Consider the following 27,003-nt stretch of genomic DNA (forward strand, 5'->3'; position numbering starts at 1 on the left):
CGACCTCCAACTCTTGGGCTCAAGTGATCCTCTTGCCTCAGCCTCCCAGGTAGTTGGTGCCTGTCAAAACGCCCAGCTGTTGTTAGAGATGGGGGTCTTGCTCTTGCTCAGGCTGGTTTTGAATCCATGAGTTCAGGCAATCCACCCACTTCGGCCTCTAACAGTGCTAATATCCACATCAATTTTTATATTTTATTATTATTATTTTTATTATTTTTTTAGAGACAAAGTCTCCCTTTATGGCCCTCAATAGAGTGTCATGGTGTCACAAAGCTCACAGCAATCTCCAACTCCTGGGCTCAGGCGATTCTCTTGCCTCAGCCTCCAGAGTAGCTGGGACTACAGGCACCTCCCATAATGCCCGGCTCCTTTTTAGAGACAGGGTCTCACTGTTGGTCTTGAACTTGTGAGCTCAGGCAATCCACCCTTCGGCCTTCCAGAGCGCTAGGATTACATTGATCATGGTAACATATATAAAGTATTTTTTTCTAGAAGAAAACAAAAATAATGAGCTTTGTCTACCATCTGGGGACAAAAACACGCTGTGTTTTCTTTTCTAAGACAGAGGCAGCAGTTCCTGTGTGTGTGTACAGGCCCCACTCACCTTCTTCAGCAAAGCGCACAGCAGCGCTGTCAGCACTGCCTGTAGGAGAGCTTCGTGATCTCCATCCATCTGGAACAATGTGACCTGGGTACTTTCTATCTTCCACTCATTAAGGGGGGGGGCTTATAAAAAACTTTTACAATATTAAATAAAAACAACAAACTGTTTTTAAATTTTTTATTTGGTGTTAACTCCACAAGAAAACAAAAAATCAGTTACTGGTGTACGTAAAATCAGAACAATACAACCACGGGAAAAAAATCTCAGCCCAGGAATGGAAACTGATACTTCAGTGCTATGGATACGCAATGCGCTTCATACCACAGTGCGTTTCAGCGTTTGCCAACTTTTTAAAAGATGCTTTTTCTTTGTGATCATCCATTCACAAAACTAAAAACCACACTTTCAACTCTGTTGCTGAAAGCCTCTGAGCTTCAGCTACTTAACTATGAAAACAAATAAATACATAATTTGTTAATCCCTTTGCCCATTTATAATCCATCCCTGTTTCCCTGTGGAAGGTGCTGTGCCTTCTTGCCATATCTGAAGAAGGCTGCACCTTTGCCACCTGGAGCCCTTTGCTTAAAACAGCAGCTGTCCAATCAACTGTGCTCAAGGTTGTATCTGAAATCTAATTATTTGGTCTCAGCTACATAAGCAACGAATACTAGGATAATCGTCACTGTAGTGATTTTAAGAATTTACAACGTCCAATCCTTTTTTGCCTTTGCTGTTAAATTATATTTCAGTGCAGATGCTAATTGATTTTTAGGAAGCTCCAAAAGAAAGAAAAATACATAAAAACTTATCTGAAGTCTGTAAATAAATAACAGCAACGTTAAAACATGCACACACACGCACACACAAACCCACTTTAAAGTGTCAAAACATGTGCTGTATAAAAATAAACCCTAACCTGTGGTGAGCTCAAACCCAACGGGCAGGACAGGCTTCTCACAGTGAGGACATACAGGACCACAAAGACTCCATGGTCTTTGATGGTATTTTCTGTTATCAATTAAGAAAAAGGCAATAACACCCAAATGTTCAGAGCAGATCTTAGATTGCACAGGTAGTTTAGCTCCCAGCTAATCAATGACGTGTTTACTGTCTGCCAATATCAGTAATAAAGCTGTCCAGTCCTTCTCAGAGTTTTCTGCTGTCCCTGGTGTTCCAGACATGCTAAATTGATTTCACAGATTAGGTGGTGTTTTTTTTTGTTTTTTAAACAACGAGTGGGTTAAAAAAGAAAAACAATTTAAAATGTTTAGGTTTTGCAAATATTGCTCCTCCTAGCCTCAACTTGCTGCATCACATTGTGACAGCTTGAGGTGACCGGTACTCACGGACACAATGTGTCCTGGGTTCACCAAGTGACACTGGACAGTCAGCACAGCAATCACACAGGCATGTGGGAAAGCCATTACTCTACCCGCCCCGCCCCACCACACACAGAACGTGCCCAGAACATTCTCTCAAACACAAAAAGAGATATAAGCTACACTACATCACAGCCACGAGAGCAGCTAGCTGCAGCAGCCAAAGATTTCTTTGGGTGATGAGGTGGCCTTTATTGAATGCCAAATGTTTACAATTTCAAGTTTGGGGGGGCTCAACTCAATGTAGGTCACCAGAAAACAGTAATTTGCAACTATGCTCCTTATCATGCATTGCAAAACTTACCACAAAGAACCCTGAAGGACGTTTTGGTGTAAATGCAATTGTAGTATAAGAATAGGTTGGGGGGGGTGCACCCCACTCTGCCTCACGTACTGCCCCATACCCCAAATCCTTGGCTTCTTCAGTTAGCAAGAAAGTCACAAACCATAGTATCTTCCATGATACTTTAGGGGGGAAAATCCTAAGATACAAAACACAGTATTTTGTAAGTCTCTAAAAGCACAGCCTTGTGGTTCCCACTTCAAATGTACATGAGATTTTACTGAATGAAGACTGCAGATGAGTCACCCATGCTTCCCTCTGGCCTTCAAAAGGCACCGAGCCACGCAGGGTCAGGATTTATATCCCAGTTCTTAGAGAACGAAGCCTAAATGTTCCAAAGCTAAAGTCTCTGAATAGCAGAAGTGGTTGTTGACACTGCAATGCTAATTAAGATAATAGTGATATAACTGCAGTCAGAAGGGAAATTAACTGCAGTTAAGATGCAAAAAGCAGTGAAACTTCTAAGACAAGCACATGCACACCCATTCTTGATTTGACAACACAATCTAGTCTATTTCAAATAGCCAAGAATTGAACAGCTAGGGAAAAAAAAATCTTCAACAGGATAGCTGTTCTCAACTCTAAAATAAGCAAGAAGGGAAAGATATTACTGATCTGAATCAGTTAATCGGAGAAACCTAGGTTGTTGTTTTAGATTAACAGGCTCACAAAAGAGTAATTTTCCATCACATATCACTTTTAAAAAATAATTTGTACTACTTTGCAGGTTAGAGATGAGTTCGAGAAAAGAGCGCCTCTTGGCTAGGATCCGCCCATTCACCTCCACCTTCTGAGCCCGAATCTTCCGAGCCAGAGCTAGCACTGGAGTACATCTTCCTGCGAAAGCCGTTTGATTTTGCTCCAGAATTTCTCTCTCCTGTACATCTGGCTTCATAAACAGAAGACACCTAAGATTGAAACAATTTTCAACATCAAAAAGACACGTTATTTTCCAAAAGGGCTGAGATGCTCTTTCTTTATATACAAAGATGAAATTGTTTCCCTGTGGAGAGTTACAAAAATGTAAAGAGTTTTACCATTTCAGAGAAAAACAACATCTCCCTATCTAGGAAGGACCCCAAATCCTAATTCTACATATTTGGTCACTTGGACAAAATGATGGCTATATTAGGGTACACTATACAAAGAATTCTTTAACTTTTCAGTAAGTCTTTGAGTGCCTGTTACAGACTAGGAACTGTGCTGGGCCCTGGGAACTCAGTTGTGGGGCAGGAGAGGCTCACATTCCAGCGAGCAAATGAACAAGGCAACCAGCGAGTAAGACTGCAGCTCGCCCCACAGACAGGGAGGGCTTCAGATGGGAGTGCTGACGAGGCGGCTCTCCCCACCAGAAGGGTCGCATCTCTGGCCACCAGGACAATAGATGCGAATGGAAATCCCTTGAAGTCACGTCTACTACCAATGTCCCATCGCTAACTGGCCACACCCCCCACCCCACATCCAAATGGCAGCACTGTCCCTGACTGAGAATCCAAGGCAGGATCCCGAGACAGCCACAGAGTAAGGCAGAGTAGCGCCAGATGGGGCAAAACATGCGGGACCTCAGGCCTGGCAGAGAACGTGGGTCTGTCCCACGAGCGAGGGCAAAGGGACGTCAGGTTAGCAGTGCTGACCCTGGGGTCCACTTCACATATGGCTCTGTGACTTTAGATACATGGTCCTTTTTTTTTTCTGAGACAGAGCCTCGAGCTATTGCCCTGGGTAGAGCGGCGTGGCATCACAGCAACCTCCAGCTCCTGGGCTCAAGCAATTCTCCTGCCTCCACCTCCCAAGTAGCTGGGACTATAGGTGCCTGCCACAAAGCCTGGCTATTTTTTGGTTGCAGCTGTCATTGTTGTTTGGCGGGCCCAGGCTGGATTTGAACCTGCCAGCTCAGGTATGTGGCTGGCGCCTCAGCTGCTTGAGCCACAGGTGCTGAGCCAGACACATGGTTCTTAATGTTCATATGCCTTAGTTTTCTACTCTGCAAAATGGAATGACAGCAGCCCCTACCCCATAGGGTCACTGTGAGGCCTTGCGTCCGCTGTATGGAGAGAAGACTGGAGAAAGAACAAGTGAAGGGGGATGGACAGTGGAGAGACCACAGCAGCCGTTCAGGAGGGGAAAGTGGTGGAGATGAGAGGAGTGGGAAGGCTGGAGTGGCTGAGAGGTGGAATAGTCAGTATTGGCAGGTGGGCTGCGTGTGGACGGTGACAGAGGACTGATGCCCATTCTATATTCAGGTTTAGATGCCAGGGGGTGATGGGAACCATGCACTGGACAGAGCTGGTGTGTGTGTGGGGGCCTGAAACACCTGCTCGTCCTGTGAAGTCTGACAGGCCGACAGCAGGACTTGACAGTGATGGGGTATGGTGCTCAGGAAGACAACTCCTACAAGGACTTGAACTGACACTGACCATCGACACTGAGGGGAAAAAAGGAGTTCCCCTGGATTCGTTCACCTGCCTGCCTGCCTAACTGGGGAAGGTCTAGACCAGGTAGCGGCCTTCAAGGTACTCAGGGCTAGGGAGGCAGAAATGAAGAGCTCTAACAAAACCAAATGCTCTGCAACAAGGCAGGTTCTGCAGAGGGTGCAACAAGGACGCCAACGGGACGGAACCGCTCTGCAGAGGAAGGGCTCCCGCTGTGCTGTTCCTTGAAAGATGAAAAGGGTGCCCACCCAAGGGTTTAAAAGGCAGTGACAGCATCAGCTTTGCACTTAGAAACCCCAGCTGGCAGCAGTGAAAGACCGGAGGAAGAGCCGGGATTCTTTAGGAAACCCTGACAATAAATGGTTGAGGCAGGAGGTGACACAGCTCCAAACCCAGGGCAGGGAGCAAGAAAAGGCCACGGCTGCAGATGTGATTCCTGTGTGTGTGTGGGGGGATTCACAGGACTTTAGCTTTCAGGCTGGAGTCGCAAGTGAGGCGGTGGCCATTTTTAAGTTAACGATGAGGAGGAGGACAGTCCACTTACCCTATTGAAATCTAACAGGCGTTCTTCATTACTAGGCGTCTCCTTAACATCTGGATCATCTTCTATACCATTCTCTCCCTTGGCATTTGTGTAACATTCTTAATCATTTTGAATGGAGACGGGAAAAGAGGGAAAGGAGGAAATTCCATTAAGACACAGGTTATGAAACATACATTCTTGTTTCATTTTTTGTTGAAAAATTAGGTGTTAGGTCTCCCAACCCTTTAGAGATTTTAAGTAGTCACTAAGAGCCCAGCCAGCCAGATATGTAAAAGAAAAATGCTGTGCCAATAAAAAAAATTCTTAAATTGCTTAGTGAATTGTTATTTTAAAAATAGGTGAGTGTTAACCATACATTCCTGTTATTCCAGCAGGGAACACTCACTGGACAAATCACACCTATACGGGGTGGGCCCTGGGAACACAGTGAGAACAAGCACAAGGCCCGTCTCTCCAGAAGGAACGCTACACGGAGGGAGACGGGGACCAAGGGGACAAGGGTCTCACACAGGAGGACGTGCAACGGAGAAAACAGAACGGGGCAACGTCCTTGTTCATTCTTCCTTGATTCAAAAGCACACTGAACTATGTAATTACTATATCTGAGGCACAGGGGAAAGAAATGAGGCCAGTGGTTCCATGAGGCAAATGGCCCACGGAATGGGAAGCAAATGTAAGCCAGAAGGAGCAGCAGCCAGATAAGTAAATAAATAAATGATTTATTTATTGAGACAGTTTCCTTATGTCGCCCTCGGTAGAGTTCCGTAGCGTCACAGCTCACAGCAACCTCAAACTCTTAGGCTTAAGCGATTCTCCTGCCTCAGCCTCCCAGGTAGCTGGGAGTACAGGCGCCCGCCACAACGCCCGGCCACTGCTGTTGTTGCTGCAGTTGTCGTTGTTTAGCTGGCCCGGGCCGGGCTTGAACCTGCCAGCCTGGGTATATGTGGCTAGCACGCTACCCACTGAACTATGGGCGCCACTGCAGCCAGATAAATTTTTTTTTTTTTTTTTGAGACAGAGCCTCAAGCTATTGCCCTGGGTAGAGTGCTCAGGCATCACAGCTCACAGCAATCTCCAACTCCTGGGCTCAAGCAATTCTCCTGCCTCCGCCTCCCAAGTAGCTGGGACTACAGGCGCCGGCCACAACTCCTGGCTATTTGGTTGCAGCCGTCATTGTTGTTTGGCAGGCCAGGGCTGGATGCAGCCAGATAAATTTAATACATCCAATTGTTTTCAGCCTTGGTGGTATGTTCTCATCATCTGGGAAGCTTTAAGAGCAGCCCCAACTCCCCTGAGACTCTGACTGAACTGGTCTGGGCGTTTTCTGAAAACTTTGCTAGTAATTCATTGACAGCCAAGACCGAGAACCTTGGCTGCACATCTTAACCAGCCTCTGATTCCTTGTAACTCCACGAAAGATGCGGCTGAGTCAGAGGCACAGGAAAGAATGAGAACTTGGCCAGGGCTGGATGTGCCGTGGGCTTTGACATTCATGGTGTATGAATGTACTCCTTTAACACCCGTGATCATCTCTTTCCTTAAAACCAGATGGTACCTCCCACCCCCTGCTGCAGTTACCATGAGGTGGTTCAGATGATCTGCCTCCTCCATGTGCAAAACTCCAGAGAACAAGACCAGCCCCAAAGGACTGCCAACGGTGAGGCCACCTGGGCCCTGTTGGGCCTCTCACCATGAGTGTGTTGGCCACAACCTTCAGTTCTGATGGCTGCAAGTACTCCAAGCTATTGTTTTAGGTTCATAAGAATAACCCAGATTTTGGGACTACACAGATTTCAGGCAATTCCAAGTTGTGCTATTTACTTATTTACTTGTTTTTGTTTTGATATAGGTCTTGCTATTGCCCAGGCTGGAGTGCAGTGGCCTGATCATAGCTCACTGCAGCCTTGCACTCCTGGCTTTAAGTGGTCCTTCCATCTTGGCCTCCCAAAGTGCTGGGTTTACAGGCATGAGCCACTGAGCCCAGTCTGCTATTCATTTTGTGATGTAACTTTGGGCAAATCGTTTAACCTCTTTGAGCCCCAATGCCCTCATCTCTGAAATGTGAACTTTATCATTTCTCCTCATGGGTTTCTGTGCAAATTCAAAGTGATGATATGTGTAGAGCCTCCAGTAGAGTGTCTGGCATACACAGTGACATCTTCTGTGACTGTCACTAACCAAAGGTACAGGCTTGGGGCAGTTGGGAAGAAGCCAGGTGAACTCTGCTGGAGCTGAGGGACCCCAGCTCCACCCCAGGAGGCACTTTCACTTGGGTTCTCTACCAAGCTCCTACTCACTCCAAGCCTCACTCCGTTTGGTTATCCCTTGTCCTCGACTGTGATACATATGCTTGCAGATAGAGGGAGAGCCATCTGCATCTCAGCCCTTTACCTTGCTGCTTCAGGAATCCTATATGCATAGAAGGATTTCATCATGCCCCGGGCCCTGGCAAAGGCAGTGTTGACCCTGCTGCTGTTTTCTATGCTGTTCATGCGAATGTCACCGGTTTGCATGAACCAGTTACATGCCTGGTATTATTCCAGGTACTTTACCCTACAAGGAAGGCCACGTACTTAACTTAAGCCCTGCAATGCTGTCTACATTGCTTTGCTGTGGGGCTCTTTTTTTTTCAGACAGTCTTGTTATGTCGCCCTTGGTAGAGTGCCGTGGTGTCACAACTCACAGCCAACCTCAAACACTTGGGCTTAAGCGATTCTCTTTTCTCACCCTCCCACCTGGGACTACAGGCGCCCGCCACAATGCTGGGCTACTTTTTTTTTTTTTTTTTATTGTTGGGGATTCATTGAGGGTACAATAAGCCAGGTTACACTGATTGCAATTGTTAGGTAAAATCCCTCTTGCAATCATGTCTTGCCCCCATAAAGTGTGACACACACCAAGGCCCCAAATGCTGGGCTATTTTTTGCTGTGGTTGTCATTGTTGTTTAGTAGGGCTGGGCCAGGTTCAAATCTGCCAATCCCAATGTATGTGGCTGGTGTCCTAACCATTGATCAACAGGTGCTAAGCTTACTATAGGGCTCTAGCTTTAAGACTAAAATAATCCAGACATTTTACATTAATTAAGCCTTCAAAGCACTAAAAATCCAAGGGCATGAGCTGTGGAGATGCTACTGGGGACACTGCCACAGCAAGGCCCCCTGTGGTCTGGCTGCCTGGCCGGCCTTGTCCCCACACACTCCAGTGTTGCTCCCTTTCTGTCAGCCATGCTAGGACACACCAAATGCATGCCTGCTCCTGCACCAGACACTGCGCAGCCAGGTTCCTCTCCCTGTAAGCAGCCCCGGGTGTCAAAGTTTGTGCCCTGTTCCTTCAAATCCCTGATCAGAAAGTGCTTGATCAGGACAGGGACTCGGCCTGTTTGCCCAATACAAGGTTAAGTATGCAATTGCTGAAAGAATGAACACATGAATATACAGCACGGCCAGCTGAGGGCAAGGAGCCTGGGCTCTTATGCCAGATGGACGCCTGGATAAGCTGCATCACTTTTCTTTTGAGACTGAGTCTTAAGATGTCGCCCTGGTGCCACGGTGTCACCGCTCACAGCAACCTCAAACTCTTGGGCTTAAGTGATTCTCTTGCCTCAGCCTCCCAAGTAGCTAGGACTACAGACGTATGCCACAATGCCTGGCTATTTTTTGTCGTAGTTGTCATTATTGTTTAGCTGGCCTGGGCAGGGTTCGAACCCACCAGCCTCAGTGTAAGTGGCTGGCGCCCTGCTGACTGAGCTATAGGCACTGCCCAAGCTGCATCACTTTTGAGCCCATTCTCTTTGCTTTACTATAAAGGGGGACAAAGCTAATTCTTCTTTGCCAGAGATGCTGCAAGTTCCCAGGTCAGCCCTTGGCTCAGAACAGCCCATGGCTGCTGTTAATCATTTGCAATATTACAAGCATTAGGAGCCACCAGCCCCTTTGGCTGAGTGGGAGGAGTGATTACCTGTTTCCCTGGCTAACCTCCTTCTGAGACTATATGTTCCACTCACAGAAGCTAAAAGAAAGATGTGGCTGGGTGCCACGGCTGATGCTTGTAATCCTAGCACTCCGAGAAGTGGGTGGATTGATTGAGCTCAGGAGTTCAAGACCAGCCTGAGCAAGAGTGAGACCCCTATCTAGGATAGGAAAGGAGAGCGGAGGGGACAGGAGGGGAGGGGAGAAAAAGAGGGAGAGGAAGGATGGAAGGGAGGCTGGTGGCCATTGTGGCACATGCCTATAGTCCCAGCTACTGGGAAGGATAGCTTGAGCCCCAAAACTTGAGGTTGCTGTGAGCTATGATGACACCACTGCACTCTACTCAGGGCAACAGAGTAACACTCTGCCTCAAAATAAAAAGACATGTGAATCGTCTAAGCCCAAGAGCGGGAAGTCGCTGTGAGCTGTCGACGCCAGAGCACTCTACTGAGGGTGATTAAAAAAGAAAAAAAAAAAAAAAAGAGACACTTCGGCTCGGCGCCTGTGGCTCAAGCAGCTAAGGCGCCAGCCACATACACATGAGCTGGCGGGTTTGAATCCAGCCTGGGCCTGCCAAACAACAATGACGGCTGCACCCAAAAAAATAGCTGGGTGTTGTGGCGGGCGCCTATAGTCCCAGCTACTTGGGAGGCAGAGCCAGGAGAATTGCTTGAGCCCAGGAGTTGGAGGTTGCTATGAGCTGTGATGCCACAGCACTCTACCCGGGGCGACAGCTTGAGGCTCTCAAAGGAAAAAAAAAGACACTTCATGGTATCACTGCAAGGCACTGTCCAGCAATCATTTAAAAGACTGGTTGTCATTATCTGTCCCAAATGCCACCCCACAATTAAAAAAAGGTATTACATACAAGCATGTACCAGTAACTGCCTAAAGAACGTAACCAAGAACTTGGAATTAAGAGTCAGAACTGGACTAAGGGTGCAGAGATAGCCCTTGACCCACTAATGAAGCATAAAGTATCTGAAAATCATCCTATACCACTGTAAGACATTGGTCCCCTGCCACAAGGTGGTGACATACCACTTTGGGCCAGGCCCTCCCTGTGAGTCTCCCTCAGGGCAGCTCTGGGTACGTCTTGCCCGGACTCTGAACTGCCTCTAAGTCTTACGGTCACCCAATTCACTAGACTGGGCACACAAGGAGCACAGTCTATATTCCTCAGCCTGACGTGCAGTTAGCCGCTGTACAGGGCAAAACTGCCCAGCTACAAGAAACCCAACCTGGGTCTCGGCAGCTAACTGCATGACTTCAGGCAAATGACAGCACTGAATCTGAGACTCCTAAATCTGAGACTCAGCCTTCTCATCTGAAAACTAGGTGGGGAACATCTTTTAAAGCTCTTCTGGGGCTTATGTAAAAGATTGAGGGTACCTTGCAAATAACAAAGCCCTATCTAGATACTAGCTAATGGCAGAGCAAGAACAGAAACGGGTCTTTCATAAATGTTGTTAAATAAACAAAGATGCTAAAAGTGAAGACTCAATTCTATGCCCTCCTTATGATCCAGCTGAACCTCTGGGAAGGAGAAGGCAGGGTTTGGGGAAACTGTGGTTACAGACCAGAGAAAAGCAAGCACTCCCAAAGAGTCAAACAGTCCCATGCGGCCTTCCAGCCGGAGCTAAGGCCCATGCTGCGAAGGAAAGCCAGCAGGAGCTTTCCGAGCAACTGGTGCGCACATGGCTTCCGAGTTAACTACACATTAGCTGGGGAGACACATATGAATGTCAATACAGCAGATTTAAATAAGCCCAGGGCTCTGACAGGATAGAGTATTACAGCTGTGACAGCCGACAGGAGCCCAACGGATGACAAGCTCAACTAATCCCTTCAGTCTGTGTTCCTAGTGCCTCCTGCTTTCTAACAGCCTCTTGGTGGGTTCACCTGGACGGCTCACACCGTTCACTTGAAAAATGCCACAAACTAGGGCAGCGCCTGTGGCTCAAAGGAGTAGGGCGCTGGCCCCATATGCCGGAGGTGGTGGGTTCAAACCAAGCCCTGGCTAAAAACTGCAAAACAAACAAACAAACCCACAAACTGAAAATCATCTTCTTCAGCAAATCAGCTCCTGCTCCTGTCTCCCTTCCTACTACACCTCCCCTAACTACTCACGGAAAGTCATTCTGCAAACTCATCTTCTACTGAACCCCTTGATTCTATTCACTTTGATCTGCCCACTGCCACTGCTTACTCTGGGCCTTCATCTTATCACTCCCAAACTACTGCAAGAGCCTAAGAGCCCTGGGGAGTACCCTTCAATTTTTCAATTCCATTTCTACTCTGTTACTAGAATTGTTCTAAATACTCAGCTGACCTTGACACCCTCCAATCTGAAATCCTTTATGTTTCAGCTTTGCATTTCTGTGTGTTAGTTAAACTCCCTAACTTAGCCCAAGTCCCAAACCTCCTGACAGGCTGTTCCCCTGCCTGCCTTTCCAGCTCAGCTATCAGCAGAGCCCAGTGGGTCCCTGCTCCTTCAATTTGCACAGACCCTCCTCGCTTGTGGGGCTGTTCTTTCCGCAGGGCCTGCCTGCTCAGTCCTCCTCCATGACTCAGGTGGCTTGTACACATCTTGTCAGCCTGCGGCGCTTCATGTACTTCCCGCCCTACATCAGGCTATGGCTGAGTTTCGAAGCAAGGTCCAGTTTTCATTCATCTCTGTGTCCCAAGGTATGACAAGGTGCTAGTCACACAGAAACCTCTTGCTAAATGTCCTTAGATTGACATATGCAAAAGAATTTTGTGTGTGTGTTTTTTTTTTTGTAGAGACAGAGTCTTACTTTCTCACCCTTGGTAGAGCGCTGTGGTGTCACAGCTCACAGCAACCTCCAGCTCTTGGGCTTAGGTGATTCTCTTGCCTCAGCCTCCCGAGTAGCTGGGACTACAGCTGCCTGCTGCAACACACAGCTATTTTTTTGTTGCAGTTTGGCCAGAGACAGGTTCGAACCCACAAGCCTCGGTATATGGGGCTGGTGCCCTACACACTGAGCCACAGGCGCCACCCCGAATTTAATGTTCTTAATGAATGAGAAATCAGAGAAAGTAAATGAATTAATACAATGCTCCTTACCTTCACACTCTGATGTAGGAAAAAGAGGAGAGTACAAAGCTTTTTCCCACCAAGTCTGCTTTCCTTGACTTCTATTCATTCCTTGTATATCAGAGTTCAATACAGGAAACTGCTGATTAAACCAAATACAGAAAAAAAGTTTATAAACGTTGAAGATAGAGGAAAAATTCCAGCATCATTAAGTATGAACCACAAACCAATAATTTTTTTTTTTTAAGGCTAATCAAGTGAAGCAGTGAGAACACCAGAATTTTTAAACTAGTGAGTTTTTATACTGTTCTGGGTAAGGTGAATTAAAAAAAAAAATGTGTTCCTAGCATATAAACCAAGTTTTTCTTAAGAAGTACTTATATAGGAGGTGGAACGAAAATTTTCACCAACACAAAAAAAAAAAAAGAAAAGATCCCCAAAACTTTTACAAGGCAAAAACATGAAGTAACAGGAAATACTCCCAAGTAAGGCAAACTTCTCCATTTCAGAAGTCACAGAGATTGGGGGGCAGCCCTGAGCATGAGGTGCTCTAGAGCAAGCTGGGGGGATGAGGGGTATATGCGGGGGTCGTCTCCCTCACACATTCAGACAAGAGGGAATAAAAGACGAAATGGAATAGAAGAAATTTTTTTTTTTTTTTTTTAGATAAGAGTTTCATTTTGTCATCCTCGGTAGAGTGCCGTGCTGTCCCAGCTCACGGCAACCTCAAACTCTTGGGCTCAAGCATCAACCTAAATGTCTCATAACAAAATGATCTGCTTAGGTGAGAACCAAAAGAAAGCTGAGACTAAAACGAAATTACAGCTTAGAATTCACTTATTCAAATTCACAATAGGAAACAGTCATCCAAATGAGATGAGCAAATGGCATCTGAGAGCAGGGAGGAGACCCACGGCCTCCCCAGAGTGGAAAGGCCCCAGGCCCAGTAGGAGGACCAGTTGAATCCAGGCTTCACACCTTTACCAGTCCCAGTTAGACCTGGGCAGGAGGAACTAGACACACATGGCCAGTGGTTATCACTAGTGATCAAGGACGGTCCTTGTGAGGGGCCATCAGAAGACTCATGGCCAGCTTCAATTACCACGTGTATCCTGGGGGATGTGGGTGGTCAGGGCAACCCCCTTCTACATACTTTCTTCATTTGGCTTTCTACATCTCTGCGCCTCCCAGGGCTCGTAACACTTTGTTCTCGACAGACACTTGTAAATACTGCATACGTATTTATATTTAAAATATTCAAAGACATTTGATTTTGTTTTCATGTTTAAAAACTAAGCTGATTTAGTAATGAATAATCATTAATTTTCTAATAGGATTTTTTTTTTTGAGATAAGAGTCTCATTATGTCACACTCGATAGAGTGCTGTTGCGTCACAGCTCACAGCAACCTCAAACTCTTGGGCTTAAGCAAATCTCTTGCCTCAGCCTCCCAAGTAGCTGGGTCTACAAGTGCCCACCACAATGCTTGGCTAATTTTTTGCTGTAGTTGTCATTGTTGTTTAGTAGGGCTGGGCTGGGTTCAAACTCACCAGCCCAGGTGTATGTGGCCCGTGCCCTAACCACCATGCAACAGGCGTCAAGCCCTAATTTTTTTTTTTTTTTTGTGGTTTTTGGCCGGGGCTGGGTTTTAACCTGCCACCTCCGGCATATGGGACTGGCGCCCTACTCCTTGAGCCACAGGCACCACCCCCTAATATAATTTTTATTATACTTTTATTTTTTATTTTAATTGAGATTGTTGCCCAAGCTATAGTGCCCTGGTATATGCCTACCTCACAGCAACCTCAAATTCTTGTGTTCAAGTGATCTTCTTGCTTCGGCCTCCTGAGTAGCTGGCACTACAGATGCCTGACACAAAGCCCAGCTAAATTTTTTTTTTTTTTGTAGAGACAGTCTCACTTTACTGCCCTTGGTAGAGTGCCAGGTCACAGGACTCACAGCAACCTCCAGCTCTTAGGCTTCCGCGATTCACCTGCCTCAGCCTCCCAAGCAGCTGGGACTACAGGCGCCTGCCACAACACCCGGCTATTTTTTGGTTGCAGTTCAGCTGGGGCTGGGTTTGAACCCGCCACCCTCAGTATATGGGGCCGGCGCCCTACTCACTGACCCACAGGCACCACCCGACCCAGCTAATTTTTCTATTTTTATTCTTTATTGAGATAGAGTCTCAAGCTGTTGCCCTGTGTTGAGTGCTATGGTGTCACAGCTCACAACCACCTCAAACTATTGGGCTCAAGCAATCCTCCTGCCTCAGTTTTTCTATTTTTTTTTTTTTTTTTAGTAGGGGGGGGTCTCGCTTTTGCTTAGGCTGGTCATAAACTCTTGAGATAAAGTATTGTTATGCTTTTAACTAAATTATTTTCTGGGTCTAAAACTGACTGATTAAAAAACATGTTTATTATTATATAACTAAAGGGGAATTGGCTTGGTGCACATAGCTCAGTGGTTACAGTGCCAGCCATGTACACCGAGGCTGGCGGGTTCGTTAAACAATGACAACTGCAACAAAAAAAATAACCGGGCGTTGTGGCGGGCGCCTGTAGTCCCAGCTACTCGGGAGGCTGAAGCAAGAGAATCGCTTAAGCCCAAGAGTTTCAGGTTGCTGTGAGCTGTGATGTCATTGCATTCTACCGAGGGCGACATAGTAAGACTGTCTAAAAAAAATTAAAAAAAAAAAAAAGGGTGGTGGTGGAATTACTTTCAACTCTCACATAACTTTTCAGAAATACTCTTAAATTAGAAACTGAAGGACAATTGTATTGTCAACCTAGAGTGTCAGTTAACCTTCACTATTTTCTCCTGCAGATCATCCTAACAATGAAGATTAATGCTGTTATTAAACAGATGCCAAGGCCAGAAGAACAGACAAGGCAAGGCTGCATGCACAGGAGGCTGGCAACGTGCAAGATCTATAGTTAATTCAAGGGAGCACCTGGCGTGTAACACACAGCACCATGAAGACCTCTCTGGAAAGGCCTCACCTACTCTGTGAGATTACTTAGTTCTTATTCAGGCAAAGAAGGCTTCCCTGGCCAGAACTTTACTTACTTACTTTTTTTTTTTATTGAGACAGAGTCTCATTATGTTGCCTTTGTTAAAGAGTACTGTGGCCTCCCGAGTAGCTGGGACTACAGGCGCCTGCCACAACACCCAGCTATTTTTTGTTGTTGTTGTTGCGTTGTCATTGTTGTTTAGCAGGCCTGGGCCGGGTTTAGTGTATGCCTGCCTCAGTGTATGTGGCCAGCACCTAACCACTGAGATCCAGCGCTGAGCCACAACTTTCTCCATCACCCCAAAGGCACTACTGAAGAGAGATGCGTTTGGAAGTAATAGGTTCCTACTTGAAAAGGGAAATGGTCGGGCAGCGCCTGTGGCTCAGTGAGTAGGGCGCCGGCCCCATATGCCGAGGGTGGCGGGTTCAAACCCAGCCCCGGCCAAACTGCAACAAAAAAAATAGCCGGGCGTTGTGGCGGGCGCCTGTAGTCCCAGCTGCTCGGGAGGCTGAGGCAAGAGAATCGCGTAAGCCCAAGAGTTAGAGGTTGCTGTGAGCTGTGTGACGTCATGGCACTTTACCCGAGGGCGGTACAGTGAGACTCTGTCTCTACAAAAAAAAAAAAAAAAGAAAAGGGAAATGGTCTGGGCAGGTTGTGGAACAATCAGTCTAGTTACAGTGCATATCTGTTTATCCTTCTCTGAGAAGGAGGGAACAGGGGTGGGGTAGGGGCAGGAAAGGCAGTGAGAATTCACAGTGGGGGACAACGTGATCAGGGTCAGGGAAAACAGGCTGGAGAAAGAGGTGCCCAAGGGGCTGGGGCAGCACAAGCGAGAGGGGCCAGACCGTGAGCCTCCCACTGGCAGGGTCCATGAGGGGCCAGACGGTGAGCCTCCCACTGGCAGGACCCATGAGGGGCCAGACCGTGAGCCTCCTACGGGCAGGGCCCATGAGGGGCCAGACGGTGAGCCTCCCACTGGCAGGGTCGATGAGGGGCCAGACAGGGAGCCTCCCACTGGCAGAGTCGATGAGGGGCCAGACGGTGAGCCTCCCACTGGCAGGGTCGATGAGGGGCCAGACAGTGAGCCTCCCATTGGCAGGGCCCATGAGGGACCAGACGGTGAGCCTCCCACTGGCAGGGCCCATGAGGGGCCAGACCGGGAGCCTCCCACTGGCAGGGCCCATGAGGGGCCAGACGGTGAGCCTCCCACTGGCAGGGTCGATGAGGGGCCAGACCGGGAGCCTCCCACTGGCAGGGCCCATGCTGTTTTCATATGTGCAAATGCCGGTACAGGCTGGGCACGAAGTAGACACTCAGGTCTGCTGATCTCAAGAAAAGTTTCCACTGGGCCAAGCCTAAGATTACCTAGTACATCAATTCCTCCTTCTTTCCTGCAAAAACCATTGTGAAGGTCACGCCACGGTGTGCCATAATTTTAGATGTCTTTTTCTGTACCTTCCATTTGAATTTTAATTCCTAAGGCAGGGATTTACTTGTCCTGTTTCATGCTACAATGAATGCATCATTTTATGACTTTTCTCCACTCAGTGGGCTGGGTCACCACAGATGAACAGCCACACCTACCCGCCTCAGAGCTGCGCTCACTCCCACTGGTGTCCTCGGGTTCCCTCTCTCAGCTCCAAGTGCTTCCTCAAACTGGCCCTTTACAAGGAAGCCTGCCCTGACACTGTCTCTAACACCACAAACTCCGGTAAGTACCACTCACCCCACTGCAGCTCGCATCCAGCTCTTTTCTTTTCTTTTTTTTTTTTTTTTTTTGTGGAGAGTCTCACTTGGTTGCTCTTGGTAGAGTGCAGTGGCATCATCACAGCTCACGGCAACCTCAAACTCCTGGGCTCAAGTGATCCTCTTGCCTCAGCCTCCTGAATAGCTGGGACTACAGGCAACCACCACGCTGCCTGGCTATTTTTTCTATTTCTAGTAGAGACAGGGTCTTGTTCTTGCTCAGGCTGGACCTCCTGAGCTCAAGTGATGTTCCCACTTCAGTCTCCCAGAGTCCTAGGACTATAGCTGTGAACCACTGCTACCAGCCTCTTCTCCTCAATAGCATTTACATTCTGACTCATGATGTATCTTGTTTACTCTCACCGTCCCCGAAGCCTGGATGTGACTCCTCAGAGGAAGGTGTCACATCCTCTTGGTGCCTATTCCCAGCACCAAGAAGAGCACCTGGCCTAACTCGTGCTTAATAAGTACCTGATGAAAGAAAGAAGCGAAAAAAAAGAGAAGACATGAACTTAATCCAAAAGCCTGACCAGAATTTTTTTTTTTTTTTTAGACAAGAGTCTCAAGCTGTTGCCCTGGGTAGAGTGCTGGGGGCATCACAGCTCACAGCAACCTCCAGCTCTTGGGCTTAAGTGATACTCTTGCCTCAGCCTCCCAAGTAGGTGGGACTAGAGGCGCCCACCACAATGCCCAGCTATTTTTTTTTTGTCACACTTGTCATTGTTGTCTAGCTGGCCTGGGCTGGGTTCGAACCCGCAGCCTCAGTGTATGTGGCTGGCACCCTACGCACTGAGCTTTGAGCACTGCCATGAACAACAGATGCAATACCCAGAAAAAGAAAAAAAATAAATTTTTTTTTTTTTTTTGAGATACTCTTACCGTTGCCCCCAGTAGAGTGCCGTAGCATCATAGCTCACAACAACCTCCAGCTTTTGGGCTCAAGCAATTCTCTTGCCTCAGCCTCCCAAGTAGCTGGCACTATAGGCACCTACCACAAGCCTGTCTATTTCCAGAGATGGGGTCTCGCTCTAGCTCAGAGTTGGTCTTGAAGTCATGAGCTCAGGTAATCCTCCCACCTCGGCCTCCCAAAGTGCTGGGACTACAGGTGTGGGCCACAGAAATTCTTTAAGGTGAAGGAAAACAAAGGCTTCACAGCTTTAAATTCTAACTGATACTTCTGGTTGCTCTGGGAATAGTGCTCTGTGGTCACAGTTTTCAGTTACCTGGGTCACAAAAAGGAAAAGAAAGCCTCCAACAGGCTTTGCTCTTTGGAAAAAAAGAAATAAAACATAAATGAAGAGATACTGAGTGTAACAGAGATAAACAAGAGACACCGACTCTCCTGAGTTTAGTTTTCCTCTGCTTGTAGGAAGTGGATGATGGGAGACACTTCAGTTCTACCCATGACTCTGGTATCTCAACTCCTCTGAGCTTACATGTTCTTCAGCCGTGGGAAAGACACCAACCACACAAGGCCTGTGGGCATCCAGGCCCAGGTGGACTGGGTGCCGCACCACCAGGACGCCCTCACTCCCGCTCCCCTCAGAGCCCGCCTGCCCTCCAGATCTGCCGACCTCCACAGCCCATCTGCAGGGCTGCCCTGGCCTGAAGACAGGGAGGAAGTCTTCTGGTTCTTTTCTGTGCCTCAAAGTTCCTGGCACTAAATGGCAACCAAGGAATCAACAAGGAGAACATTTTTGCCACAAGTTTGAGAACACTCTGCTTTATCTGTGCTGCTTGGCACCCTCCACTCCTCAGGGGACACAAGCTCCCATAGCTGCCCTGCACACTTAGCAGATGCGAGCCCCAGCCTGGCTTGTGAGTGCCTTCTGCCAAGAACATGTGCTTCCTCCTTCCACCCGAGGTTCAGCTGGGTTCACAAGCCTTTCTCTGCACTTGCAACCCAGGGTTCTCCTGCAGGTTCCCACAGCACACACTGCTCCCCAGCACCTCTCTCCTGCCACACCACCTAGAACTGCCTTGGCCCAAATACCCTGAAAGATAAAAGAACTGGCAAGGTAAACTATAGTACACCCACACAAATAATACGCAGAAAATAAAAAAAAAACAAGGGTGATTATAACAAAGTACCATTTCAATCAAAAGAGAAATCTATGTGGGCACGTATCTGCTTATAGATGCAGAAAACATCCTTAGAAAACACAACTCACACTACTGGTTGCTATTAGGGAACAAACTCTTTATTGTGCATAGCCCCCTTTTGTAAAGTCTGGATCTGAATCCTCTGAATTACCCCCCCCCCTTTTCTTTTTTGGAGACATGGTCTTATTCTCCCACCCTGGCTACATACAGTGCAGTGGCATCATCATAGCTCACTGCAACCTCCAACTCCTGGGCTTACGTGACTGTCCTGTCTCAGTCTCTGGAGTAGCTGTGACTATAATTGTGCACCAGCACACCTAGCTTATTTTTCTATTTTTGTAGAAATGAGGTCTTGTGGGCAGCGCCTGTGGCTCAAAGGAGTAGGGCGCCGGCCCCATATGCCAGAGGTGGCAGGTTCAAACCCAAGCCCAGCCAGAAAGAAAAAAAAAAAAAGAAATGAGGTCTTGTTCCTACATAGGCTAGTCTTGAACTCCTGGCCTCAAGCAATCCTTCCACTTCAAGTTCACAGAGTTCTAGGATTATAAGCGTGAGCCACCACACCTAGTGTGAATTACCTATTTCAATTAAAAAAAAAAAAAATTAGGGCGGCGCCTGTGGCTCAGTGAGCAGGCGGGTGGGTTCAAACCCAGCCCCAGCCAAACTGCAACAACAAAAAAAAGCCAGGCATTGTGGCAGGCGCCTATAGTCCCAGCTACTGGGGAGGCTGAGGCAAGAGAATCGCCTAAACCCAGGAGCTGGGGGTTGCTGTGAGCTGTGATGTCACAGCACTCTACCAAGGGTGATAAAAGTGAGACTTTGTCTCTAAAAAAAAAAAAAAAAATTACCTGTCTACAAAATAATCTTCTTTCTTTCTTTCTTTCTTTCTTTTGAGACAAGAGTCTCATTTTGTCACCCTTGGTAGAGTGCTGTGGCGTCACAGCTCACAGCAATCTCCAGTTCTTGGGCTTAGGCAATTCTCTTGCCTCAGCCTCCTGAGTAGCTGGGACTACAGGCGCCTGCCACAGGACCCAGGTATTTTTTTGTTGTAGTTTGGCTGGGGCCGGGTTCAAATGGATTTGAATCTGCTACCCTCGGTTTATGGGGCCGGCACCCTACTCACTGAGCCATAGGTGTTGCCCCAAAATAATCTTAATTAGATTAAATTCTTCATGGGCAAGGATAAAGTCTTATTTGTCCAGTGCACCCAACTTAGTGACAGTAATGTTAATGGTTAATCAAGGCTCATCACCTGTAGCTCAGCCTTTAGGGCACTAAGCCACATGCTCTGGGGCTAGTGGGTTTGAACCCAGTCAGGGCCTGCTAAACAACGACAACAATAACAACAATATCAAAAAAATCCAGCCAGGTGTTGTGGCAGGAGCCTGTAGTCCCAGCTACTGGGAGGCTGAGGCAACAGAATCTCTTAAGTCCAAGAGTTTGAGGTTGCTGTGAGCTGTGACACCATAGCATTCCACTGGGAGCCACACAGTGAGACTCTGTCTCAAGAAAAACAAATAAACAAACAGGTAATCAATAAACGTTTGCTGAATTGAACTATACCAAACTTTTTATTTTTTAATTTTTTTATAGAGACAGTCTCACTTTATCACCCTTGGTAGAGTGCCATGGTGTCACAGCTCACAGCAACCTCCAACTTCTGGGCTTAGGGAATTCTTTTGCCTCAGCCTCCAGAGTAGCTGGGACTACAGGCACCCGCCATAATGCCCGGCTATTTTTTGTTGTTGTTGTTGCAGTTCGGCTGGGGCCGGGTTCAAACCGGCCACCCTCGGTATATGGGGCTGGCACCCACTAAGCCACAGGCACAGCCCGAACTATTCCAAACTTTTAAAAAGAATCATTCTTTTCATGCTCCTAGACACCAATTCTATGGAATTTCTTTTTTTTTTTTTTTTGGTTACAGTTCAGCCGGGGCCGGGTTTGAACCCGCCACCCTCGGTATATGGGGCCGGCGCCTTACCGACTGAGCCACAGGCGCCGCCCTCTATGGAATTTCTAAATTTTCATTCTCTAGCTCTAAAATGGAAGCTACCTTTGAATGGGGCTCCCAGACTGCCTTCTGCAAAGACTGGTTTCACTCAGGAAAAGGGAGAGGAATACCCTCTCGGGCACTCCCAAGACTGGTCAAGCATGGCTTGGGCACCATAGCTCTTTGGGAGGAATGCTTGAGGCCAAAGTTCTAAGACTAGCCTGGGCAACATAGTGAGACCTCGTCTCTTAAAAAAATACTGACCAGGAAATGTGGCAGAATGGAAAGACAAGTTCTAGCCCATCTCAGCCCCCACCCCGTCCCTTCCGCTGCTCTCTCCACCTCTCTGTCCCTCACACAATCTAGGCAGTTAGCTCCAATTCAGCACGACAGAGATCAGTGCTGACAATATCAGACTCTCAGCAACCCCAAAATGTCCTCTGGGAATTTGTTTCTTTTAGTAGATAAAACCTTTCAGGAAAACCAAGAATTCTGGTAACACATAAATACATCAACATACTAGAAAGCGGAGGAATATGGCAGTGGTATGATGCCGAGTCCTGCTTCTTTCCTCCTTTTCTTTCTTCCCCATCTGGAACCAGGTGAAATACAAAGTACGTAAAGGAATATTTAAGGACGAAAAGGGGGCAATAAACAAACAGATAAAGGCTAACAACATCAGTGGGTTTTTCTCAGCAGTTCAGATTTCAGTGGTTTTGATTAAATTCATCCCCTCTGAGGTTCTCCAGGCTGGCCGACTAGAACAGTGACTCTTGAATCACCTGGAGGCTTCCTGAAACCCTAGGTCAGTAGCCCAACACCCAGGCACTGATTCAACAAATGAGCAAGGCATGGTCCACAGCCAAGAGGAGCTTCTCGTATAGCATATAAGCAACTGATGAGAAATGGAAAATGCGTAAAAAAGAGGCGTGAAGTCCATGAAAATTAAAAGAAAATTAAGAGAAATTCTTTGTTTTTTTTTTAAGAGACAGAGTCTCAGTCTGTCACCCTGGGTAGAGTGCCGTGGCGTCACAGCTCACAGCAACCTCCAGCTCTTGGGCGTAGGTGATTCTCTTGCCTCAGCCTCAGGAGCCCGCCACACCTGGCTATTTTTGCTGCTGCTGTTGTTGCAGTTTGGCTGGGGCCGGGTTCGAACCCGCCACCCTTGGCACTTGGGGCCAGGGCCCCACCACTGAGCCACAGGCGCCGTCCCGGAGAAATTAATTCTGATGCCCAGTGGGAAGTAGAGCAGGGGGAGAAGAGGACTCAGGCAGGCCAAGTGTCAGTGGAGGAGGCAGCACCTGAAGTGAGCCTCGCGCCGGGGTAGACACACGGGGGGCAGGGGTAGGAGTGACGTTCAGGACAGACGGCAGGAGGGGCCACACTCCACTCTTTCCGGCCACAGGAGGCGTGACTTCTAAACACCTCCACCTCTCTCTTTAATAAGCTATTTCTGGAGAAAGGCCAGGCACTGCTATACCATCTAACAGTTGAAAAATGGGCAGATAACTAGGCTTTTTGTGTGAGGTAGTTTCTTTTCTAAAGTGTTATTTCTTGTACAATCAATATAGCCTCAAACCATTTCTTAGCAATACAGTCAAGGGGTACAGTGATTCTCATTAATATTAACCTCATTTGACAGAATTAACATATAATTCATACAGCTTAGGAATACGTACCCTGTGTAAAGCAATGAATATCTAAGTAAGTTCTGCAGAAAACTATGTCGTTGCATTTGGATTGTGGGTTAATTTCTACATGTACTATAAAGTATTTGGGGGAATCACCCCAATACAGACATAACTTGTTTTATATGTAAAACACAAGTTTTAATAAACTTATCAACACCTACGAGGCAGAGAGGCTTGCTACTGAAAATTCTTTACTAGCAGCCCCTTCCCGATGCAGCGTTTACATTAGGTGCTTGCATCAAGTATAGAACAGACGTATCAGAACAACACAAGAATCTACACACAGGGGTTTTTAGATGCCTTCTCTACAGAAAAAGCCTAGTTCAAATTCGTGAACATCAAATTCATTTTAAGTCTTTAAATGTAAAACCTTAATGATCCATTTTAAGACATTTAAGCTAGTTTCCCAATAATTTAATCCTGCCTTTCTTTCGTGGCCTGGTATGGCTGCTCTTGAATTAAAGTCTGATCAAATCCTTCTGTCGAATACAAACACGCAGGCACATACCTCCTCCAGATGTCCTGAGGAAACTGGATCATCTTCATAAGCAGGAAACTGACAACCTGCTTTGCAACTGCAAAAATTATTAATTTCTTCCTCGCATTGTGCCGTTATTTTACAATTTGCTTCTGAGCTTTCTAAATTTATTTCTAGAGATTCCTCCTTGTCACATTCTAAACACTGATTTTGCTTTCCTCCTGGAAGAATCGCAGTTGATTCCTCTTGAGAATCCAGTGACGTCTGAGCACTCTTTTCCATTCCAGATTTTTTTAGCCTGGGAAGGAATTTTCCAGACTCGAGCTCTGATTTTCCATAGTAATGGCCTTCTTTCTCTGCATCTTCTTCCAGAGGTTTGAGATCTGCCTGTGGATCTTCAAATACATCAACTTGAGAAGGAATGGGAATATTTGCTTCATCTTTCTCAGATTCAAATTCTGACTCGCTTCCTCCTCCTGGGGACAGTTCAGATGCAGAAATGGGGCGAAAGTGAGTCCTAGGAGAGATGCGAATAGCCCTGTACTGTGTTCTGTCAACTCCACATATCCTGGGGTGAAAAACCTCACTGTCGGAATCAGAGCAGAGGATTGATTTCGGTTTAAAACTGGGGCTGAAAGATGTAATCCCTTCGGGTTCAAATGAACATTCTACATGAAGAACCTGTGAAAACGGATTGCTTAAGTCAAAGGAAGAGAAAGAATATTCAAGTCCAGGATCTTCAACTTGAAAGTTACCACAAGCTCCTAGTAAGTCTTCATGGAAGATAAAAGAAAATCCCTTATTTAATCCATTTTCTCCACTCTTCGGCTCCTCATTCTGTTCAAATGACACGAAGGGTTTCCATAACTGCCTGTGACCAGGAGCAAAACTGTTTCCTGGGGTCATAAAGACATCTGTCCCAGCGATTGTCACTACATCGGAGGCTGCACACTGCAATAAACTTCCTTTTGTGTGACCAGGTGGCACCACTGCCCATTCCCCATCGCTATTAAAGGTTTTGAGTTCTCCATAAACTCCTCCAAGAATGAAAGCATTCTCTTTATCTTGGGATACATCCCAAGGTCTAGAGGGTGTCGTATAATCACCACCATCAGCCTTCGACAGCTCACCAGAAACAAACGCCCTTTGCTCCAGGGTCTCCTTCTGGCCCTCCCACAGGTGATACTCTGACCTCTGCACAGCCTTATTCGTCTCCTGAAGGGTTTCCATGTCAGCTTCGGCATCCAAACAGCAGCAGGAGTTATTTACATCTGTCGAAAACAACTCATCAATTCCTTCCATTTCTACTGTAGCCACAGAATTTCTATCTGCCATCTTTGTCCAAATGTCTTTAATAACCCCTGAGCTGTAGCCATCTCCATGTGGACTGCTTTCACTACATACCTGCGCAGTTTCAAAGTTTTTGTTTTCTGGTTTTTGTTCTAGCTGAATACCACAGACAGATTCTAGTTTAGATTTTTTTTTGAAAACTAACGTAGGAATTTCACCTAAACTTCTACTGTTTTGCTGGCAAGTTTCATCTTGCAAAAAATCTAGAAGTTCTTCATCTACATAATTTGATGAGACTCTAGGAACTACATAATTAATATCTTCTGCATTAAATTGTGTGGATTCTTCGAACTGAATATTTAATGTCTCATTATCTGAACGTGTTTCTTCTGAATGAGACCACGGACTACAAGTTCTTGTTGAAAGATTAGAACAGTGTTCATTTTCTTCAAAGGCACTATTTTTGGTCCATATTAGCAATCTAGACTGTGTTTTCCCAAGCATATTAGCACTAGAATCTGTATTTTCATTTCCTAAGTTGAGTGTTTCAAAAGAAAATGGTAAAACAGAATTACTGCATTGCACTTCAAACACTGAAAAACAAGAGTTTATACCAGATCCTTCATTAATATCTGAAAATAGCTCTTGATTGCCAGCCAGCAAGTGTGAATCGAGCATTGTGCTGTCTAAGATTGGGGAGAGTCTGATAGGCGAATCTCCTCCAAAACTCTCTCCATCAGCATCACCAGAGCTGGATGAACAGCACTCCCAAAACTGAGCCAGATTGCCGAGGTCTTGCAGGAATAAGCCCTCAGCACCTACGGAGCTGGTAGAATCTGTCCATATTGCACGTTCCCCTTGCAACTCCAGACCATCTAACACTATGCAACATTCTGCCTCAAAATCTGTCTTCTCTTTACTTTTTTGTCGAATCATATTCAAAATCCGACTTTCTCCTTGCATTGTTTCTGAGGCACCAGGATCCAACATGGATTGATCAATATCTACTTCATAGAAGTGTGTGAATTCTGATAGATGAATGTCATCCAGGTATTTATTGTCCTCTGGTAGAGAACATAGTGAGGTCCCAGTGAGGTCAATACCCTCATTTATCACTGCAGGCATTTCTACAAAATGACCATCAATGAAAGTACCTGCTGCGAGGTATGTTTTATGAATATTACTGCTGCTGATACAAAGACCATGCACTGATTCAGACAATTCTCCCACTGCCTCTGATGTCAGATCACTTGTATCTTGTCTGTTTTGGTATGTGGTCTCTAGTTTACTTTTTCTGCTCAAAGGAACAAAATACTCAGCGATTGGTTCGGTGTACCACAATGGCTCCTCTTTGTACTCCCTGTCATTCCTGCTCTCCGGGTACAGGTCTTTTCCGTCGGTGCTGCCAGGCTCTTTCCTCCCTGTCTCTCCCAGTGGCCGCTTACCCCGCCTGCACAGCTGCGGGACGGGACCACCGCCGCCGCTGCTGCTGCTTCCCGCGTGGATGCTCCTCCCGGCCTTTTCACTGTGCTTTAACGATAGCCTGCTTGGCCCATTCCGCCCTTTTTTGTTTCGAATCTCTCGGGCCTTGTGTCTTACTTTAACATACTTTGTGGATGCTTTTAATTCTCCTTGATTGCCACTTGAACTTGAGCCTGCTTCACTGGAGCCGGAAGACCAGGAGCGAGGGCGAATCTTCCCTTCGGGTTTATGTCGGATTTGCTTTTTGTACCAAGCAGGCTTTTCTTCCACTGTGCCGTTACTGAACTTGTTCTCCTTCTCGTTTCTACCTTTGCTCTGGGTCTTCTCGGGCACAGGGGTGGGCACCTCGTTGCCCCGTTCCTTGATGGCTTCACTCTCGCTGGTGCAGTCCTTGGGAGAGGATGTGTCTGTGCTAGCTGGTGGGGCTGTGGAGGATGAAGAGGAGCTAGAGTGAGAGCTGACTTTAGACTTGTTCCACACTGTCATGATTTCTTGCAGGCAAACCGGTTTCTCAGAGAGTGGTGGGAATGCTTCATAGTACCTGAAAAACAGAGCGAAGAGTTAGAAAATGAGCACACCGAGGTACCGGCTACGGTAAAACAACATTATCAACTAGAGAAATGGAGTATTTCATTTTAAGAGTCAGTACCATATCATCCATGAGTCATTAACTTTACAATAATTTATAACACACTGAAATATAATTTACTTAAAATCATTCCCAGGCATTGAGCACCTTTTAGCTCAGCACTGTGGTAAGTACCGTGAGAATGCTGTGAAAATATGTAAGATGGCAGTTTGTATCTCTGGAGTTTGAATTTTAATTAGGTAAAAGTGACAAACACAATGTAAGAGAAAGAATACAGTCTTTTCAGTAAGAAAT

At 46.7% G+C, this 27,003-nt stretch overlaps 1 protein-coding gene across 7 annotated transcripts in view; it reads right to left on the reverse strand.

Moving 5' to 3' along the window:
- Positions 1-1,834: 1,834 nt before the first annotated feature.
- KIAA0232 (KIAA0232 ortholog) overlaps positions 1,835-27,003 on the reverse strand; it is an 81,185-nt gene continuing 56,016 nt past the window's right edge. For 4 of the 7 annotated variants that reach the window (XM_053567473.1, XM_053567472.1, XM_053567475.1 and 1 more), the window contains 5 exons: positions 23,379-26,661; positions 21,700-21,771; positions 12,360-12,471; positions 5,303-5,400; positions 1,835-3,234 (listed from right to left, as the gene is read on the reverse strand). In XM_053567473.1, the coding sequence (XP_053423448.1) occupies positions 3,055-3,234; positions 5,303-5,400; positions 12,360-12,471; positions 21,700-21,771; positions 23,379-26,661 (3,745 nt within the window). In that variant the 3' untranslated portion in view covers positions 1,835-3,054. The remainder of the gene's footprint in view (positions 3,235-5,302; positions 5,401-12,359; positions 12,472-21,699; positions 21,772-23,378; positions 26,662-27,003) is intronic. The other 3 variants (XM_053567476.1, XM_053567478.1, XM_053567477.1) reach the window with 3 other exon arrangements.

The sequence above is a fragment of the Nycticebus coucang genome, chromosome 17 (assembly GCF_027406575.1).
Source record: "Nycticebus coucang isolate mNycCou1 chromosome 17, mNycCou1.pri, whole genome shotgun sequence".
NCBI lineage: Eukaryota > Metazoa > Chordata > Mammalia > Primates > Lorisidae > Nycticebus > Nycticebus coucang.